A 5,985-nucleotide genomic window follows, 5' to 3' on the forward strand; every position below is an offset into this window, starting at 1 on the left:
GAAATTTTTTTTAAATATTATATAGGAGAATTTGCTGATGGTTTAAGGTATTCGTATTCGGTTAGATATGGAAATCTGTTTAAGGATAGGAGAATTTAATTGGACTCTGTTTTCGTTTGTTGTTCTGTGCAGCCCAATAGGTGTATATACAGTGTGAGGCGGCAACAGAATATGCCCATGCATGAAAGGATCATCCCGTATTTAGAGCGGGCTGGATTGTACCATTTGGCTAGGCTAAATAGCCAATGGTTCTGGTTGGATGAGCCACTCGTTAGTGCGTTCGTTGAGAGGTGGCGTCCTGAGACGCATACGTTCCACATGCCTTTCGGAGAATGCACAGTGACATTGCAGGATGTGGCATTTCAGCTAGGGCTTCCTGTGGATGGGGAGGCTGTGAGTGGTTGCCTTGGTGAGTTTGAGACATACATGGAGGGTGGCCGACCAGCTTGGGAGTGGTTTGAGGACCTATTCGGTGAGTGGCCCCCACCGAATAAGGTCAAGCAGATGACAGTACACTTTACATGGTTCCACGAGAGGTTTAGGGTGCTACCAGCAGATGCGAGTGAGGAGACTGTCCGCATCTACGCACGGGCCTACATCATGATGTTGTTATCGACTCAGTTATTTGGGGACAAGAGTGCGAACCGGGTTCATATACGATGGTTGCCATTTGTGGCAAACCTTGATGGCATGGGGAGGTATAGCTGGGGTTCGGCCGCTTTGGCGTGGCTGTACCGATGTATGTGTCGAGTAGCAAACAGAAATGTGACTAATCTTGCGGGCCCGCTCCAGTTACTTCAGAGTTGGATATTCTGGCGGTTTCCGTCTCTTAGGCCGGCCGGGTTTGAGGTTTTCTCTTTCCCGCTGGCATCAAGGTATGGGTTATGCTTTTTTAAGTTTAACAAATTTATTGGGCATATTTTAAATTTCGTGTCTCATATGACTTAAATTTAGGTGGTCTGCCTACTTACCTCCTAATGATGGAAAGGAGCAGAGGGTCATTAGGTATCGGCTTGCATTGGATCGACTGACCGCTCGTGATGTAAGTTTTATAGCAGCAAGAGTTTTACTTTTTGTTTGATCTCTATTCGTGACTAGATATATACTTGTTATTGTAGTCCTTGATGAGTTCTTAAATTTCAGATTGTGTGGGAGCCCTACTCCGCGCTTGATGTACTTGCCGTGGTCCATCCAGAGATACTTACAGAGGAGCACAGTCGCATGTGGCGAGCCGTGACTGCCTTGATATACTTTGCGGTCATCGAGTGGCATCAGGTTGACAGGGTTGTTCCACAGCTAGGTGGAGTACAACATATCCCCGAGGATGCTTTGAACGTAGACTGGCTGCATGCTAAGGACGGTAGGGGTGGCGATAGGTGGTTTCCCCACTACTATCAGAAATGGCATGAGCATTGGGAGAACCGACTTGATGCCGTCATTTCCATTGAGCGAGTGGCAGATCCTGGCCCATCTGCAGATTACCTAGATTGGTGGTACCGAGAGGCTCAGCGATTCCTTAGCCCTGGGGCTGCATTTGCCGATCCTAGAGGCACCCAGATACCTCCGGAGGCATATCAGAGAGGATCCTCCCAGGTTCCACGCAGATCACAGCTACCTGATATGCCGGACAACCGTCGTGTTGAGAGACGCCGTCGTGTTGGTACTAGGGACACCGGTCGAGAGTGGAGGTGGTTACATGATGCGATGCAGGAGGATGACGCAGGCGGAGATGCTAGAGCTGAGGTCCATCACCGTGTTCGTCGGGCTAATGCCAGACGTGGGAGAACTCCGGATGATACACAGCACGCAGGCGGAGTTAGTGGGTTTGCAACGACTGAGGCTGTAGGGGATACATTCACTAGCAGAGCTTATTCTCAGATGCCGGAGTTCACACCGACCATGACTATGGATTTAGATGATCAGCTGGTCAGTCCACGGTTTTATGCAGACTTTGCTGAGTTGATTAGGGATGATGCTGGCACGTCGAATGTGCAGTTTGGTGGCCAGTCTTACCAGCAGCAGATGCCGGATGTGCAGATGGAGACCGGAGCTTACTAGCCACAGTTGACAGAGATGCATTCCCAGCCACATGATTATCAGGGTCAGTATGGGGTAGATCTGAACGTGCCTGCAGGTAGTCCGTTGGATACTTGGTTCACTATGGGGGGCACCCCCCAGTCCGCGTTCGGGTTAGACCCTCCACGTGATGATGTTGGACAGGAGGCAGCCCGACCGACTCGAGTCAGACGTCCAGCTCGATGTGGGACAGGATCTCATCTCCTTGGTGACTTTCATGATGTTGCGAGGGATGATCGCGATGGTTAGCACCATGTGTTGTTGTTTTTTATTTCTCGCTATGTAGTTTATTTTCTGATTTAGGACTTTTATGTATTTTTTATTTTTGGATGACTGTTATTTTGGGTACTTGTTACTTTATGTTTTATGCCCGTTGGACCTTATGTTTAGCCTTGTTGGAAGGACTTTTATATTGTTCAGTTTTTACTTTATGATTATGTTGAGACAGTCTATTCTTTATCGATCTATTAGCTAAGATGGAAATTAAGGACAATATCTCTACAAAAGTGAAACACAACTACCGATACTATCATTCACAAGAAAAAACAAAAAGACTATGCAGCAACATGCCGAATACAAAATGCCCGATAAGCATGGGGGGGTTGCCAACCACTATCGGGGCTCTCTAATGCAACCTTGATGCCGTTGTGTCTGTCAGAGATCACGAGAATACCCTGCTGTGGAGTGACATGCCTTCTAAGGTTCGATAGAAAGTACGACCAAGAATCTACGTTCTCTCCCTCCACGAGTGCAAACCCAACAGGCAAAATGTTCGAGTTACCATCCTGTGCGATCGCCAACAACAACGTCCCGCCATATTTGCCATACAGGTGTGTGCCGTCGATGCTTATCAGCGGCTTACAGTGGCGGAAAGCCTCAATACACGGAGGAAACGTCCAGAACATCCGATGAAAGAAAACTCTATCCTCGTCAACTTGGTCACCCACCCTAACCGGGGACGTCTTCAATAGAGCAATCGAACCTTCCATCGTGCATGTGACTCCAAGGATCCACCGAGGCAGATCTGCATATGACTCCTCCCAATCACCATATATTTGCGCTACTGCCTTCTGCTTCGCCAACCACACCTTCCGATAACTAGGCATGAATCCATAAGTCGCCTCCGTGGCCTCTTGCAACACCTTAATAGACACCGACGCATCAGCTCGAACCAATGGATAGATTCTCGCACAGATGACATGATAATCAAGCTGCTTGTGGTCGCTTGATATCGATGTGGCCATACACGTGTGCGGACCGTTGTACCTCCTAACCTCCCATGTGCCCTTCCTTTTCCGCATGACTATCCGAATCAACCACGTGCACCCGTTACCAAACTCCTTGCATCTCCCTTGGTATTTCAGGTTGTCAGACTCCATAACCTTGTACTCAACTCCACGCCGAATACTGTAATCCTTCACACTCAACACGGCTTCCTCTTTACTCTGGAAGGATTGGCCAATCTGAAATTCAGACATATTTGTCCCATCATGCATCCCCTGCCCCTCGAATGTTGCATCAGCATTCTGCTGTTGACCGATGGCTTCCAAGTTCAAAGAAGAGAGGTGGGGAGGGTACTCCTGTGTTGCAGAACCGGAACATCCATGGGCTGAACGTCCGCCTCTTGGAATATCATCATCACTGTCCCCACCAATATCGACAGGCTCCTCATCCAAATCATCGTCAAACAGTGCATTCTCAACCCGATCCGGTCCGACATCGCATTCAAAATCAGGAACAACAGGACCAACATATGCATGAACAGCCCCAGCACGTTCGGGCTCCGGATTCGGAACTGCCACTGCTACCACAGGCATCGATGTTGAGGCACCACCGGCTGGGATCGACTGAGGATTAGGGGCCGATGCCCCTGAGCTATCCACACCATCTTCCAACTTTGCAAACAGCTCAGTTACCCTCACCTCTGGAAAACTACGCCTGCAGTGAAACAAGACATGCAAGTCTTCATCCGACCCGATCACGAAGGTCTTCTCATATCTCACACCAGTTGAGACCACATCAATGGGAATCTTGTAAAATAATTTTTTTACCCACTTCGTCCCACACACACCGAGCTTCCGTAATATGTTTTGCTTAATCTCCGCCAACGTATTCGAAGATCGGATAAAAACACTAAGTGGTTCTCTATCTGTGAATTTTACACCATGCCTTTTGCTCTTTTGAATTTTTCCAGAGCAGTGAACCAGAGCCACAAAACTTTCCTCTCTCTCCATTTGTGAATAACACTCTACTTCTTCACATTTGGTCCCTCTATGGTTTATATAGGCAGCCCCATTCAGACACACACACGTAAACCGCTACTGGCAGTAGCGGTTTACGTGTGTGTGTGCGTGTGTGTAAACCGCTACAGCCAGTAGCGGTTTACGTGTGATGCTTTGCCTATATAAACCGTGGTTGCAGCCGCGGATTATGTGTTTAGAAGGTTTGAGGAGTTTTCTAGAGAGAGGAAATTGTAGAGAGAAGTCAGAGCAAGTTGTGAGCGGGCCCGAGGTTCCTCAGCGGCGACTTCTGGCGAGTTATCATGGCAGGCAGGAACCTGTACCGACTGAACGGCGTTGCGCATATTGCCGGTTCTATTGGTGACGAGGTTAGTTAATATTTATTTTTTTTCTAGTCTTTGCATATCTTAGTTAGAAAAACGGTAGGTTAGGTAGAGGAATTAGAATTTATAGATTAGTCGTTGTATCCTGAATTTAGGGTTCGCATGCTAGGATGTTAGTTCACTAATCTTGGTTTAGTGTTTTTAGTTTTTCTTGGTTAGTTATAGATATGCCTAGTTACCTGAAATTTAATTCCATTCAATGAATGTTATGCCCGCTAATTAATGTTGGTTTAGTTTAGGGAACGGGATAGTTGACATTAGTGAATTATTATAGTTTGTTTAGGATATTTGTATGATATGAAGTTTTAAATTTAAATTCTTTACAATATTTTAAAATTTCTGGATGTTAATAAGTAAATTATTTGTGTTGTCATTTTCCCTATCGTGAGTAGGAAATTTTTTTTAAATATTATATAGGAGAATTTGCTGATGTTTTAAGGTATTCGTATTCGGTTAGATATGGAAATCTGTTTAAGGATAGGAGAATTTAATTGGACTCTGTTTTCGTTTGTTGTTCTGTGCAGCCCAATAGGTGTATATACAGTGTGAGGCGGCAACAGAATATGCCCATGCATGAAAGGATCATCCCGTATTTAGAGCGGGCTGGATTGTACCATTTGGCTAGGCTAAATAGCCAATGGTTCTGGTTGGATGAGCCACTCGTTAGTGCGTTCGTTGAGAGGTGGCGTCCTGAGACGCATACGTTCCACATGCCTTTCGGAGAATGCACAGTGACATTGCAGGATGTGGCATTTCAGCTAGGGCTTCCTGTGGATGGGGAGGCTGTGAGTGGTTGCCTTGGTGAGTTTGAGACATACATGGAGGGTGGCCGACCAGCTTGGGAGTGGTTTGAGGACCTATTCGGTGAGCGGCCCCCACCGAATAAGGTCAAGCAGATGACAGTACACTTTACATGGTTCCACGAGAGGTTTAGGGTGCTACCACCAGATGCGAGCGAGGAGACTGTCCGCATATACGCACGGGCCTACATCATGATGCTGTTATCGACTCAGTTATTTGGGGACAAGAGTGCGAACCGGGTTCATATACGATGGTTGCCATTTGTGGCAAACCTTGATGGCATGGGGAGGTATAGCTGGGGTTCGGCCGCTTTGGCGTGGCTGTACCGATGTATGTGTCGGGTAGCAAACAGAAATGTGACTAATCTTGCGGGCCCGCTCCAGTTACTTCAGAGTTGGATATTCTGGCGGTTTCCGTCTCTTAGGCCGGCCGGGTTTGAGGTTTTCTCTTTCCCGCTGGCATCAAGGTTTGGGTTATGCTTTTTT

At 47.1% G+C, this 5,985-nt stretch overlaps 3 protein-coding genes across 3 annotated transcripts in view; 2 read left to right on the plus strand and 1 right to left on the minus strand.

The window, feature by feature from the left end:
• On the plus strand, window positions 1-2,378 carry LOC110269126 (serine/threonine-protein phosphatase 7 long form homolog). Its single transcript, XM_021116733.1, has 3 exons — window positions 1-875; window positions 955-1,042; window positions 1,144-2,378. Exons 1-3 carry the CDS (start codon window positions 172-174, stop codon window positions 2,056-2,058), a joined length of 1,707 nt encoding a protein of 568 aa, XP_020972392.1. The 5' UTR covers window positions 1-171; the 3' UTR covers window positions 2,059-2,378.
• On the minus strand, window positions 2,631-4,310 carry LOC107628064. Its single transcript, XM_016330871.1, has one exon. The coding sequence runs from the start codon at window positions 4,308-4,310 to the stop codon at window positions 2,631-2,633; it is 1,680 nt and encodes a 559-aa protein (XP_016186357.1).
• Window positions 4,481-5,985, plus strand: part of LOC107628065 (serine/threonine-protein phosphatase 7 long form homolog) — a 3,228-nt gene continuing 1,723 nt past the window's right edge. The window contains exons 1-2 of the mRNA XM_016330873.2: window positions 4,481-4,684; window positions 5,224-5,966. Coding sequence (XP_016186359.1) covers window positions 4,619-4,684; window positions 5,224-5,966 — 809 coding nt within the window. The 5' untranslated portion in view covers window positions 4,481-4,618. The remainder of the gene's footprint in view (window positions 4,685-5,223; window positions 5,967-5,985) is intronic.

This window comes from Arachis ipaensis, chromosome B02 (genome assembly GCF_000816755.2).
Source record: "Arachis ipaensis cultivar K30076 chromosome B02, Araip1.1, whole genome shotgun sequence".
Lineage (NCBI taxonomy): Eukaryota > Viridiplantae > Streptophyta > Magnoliopsida > Fabales > Fabaceae > Arachis > Arachis ipaensis.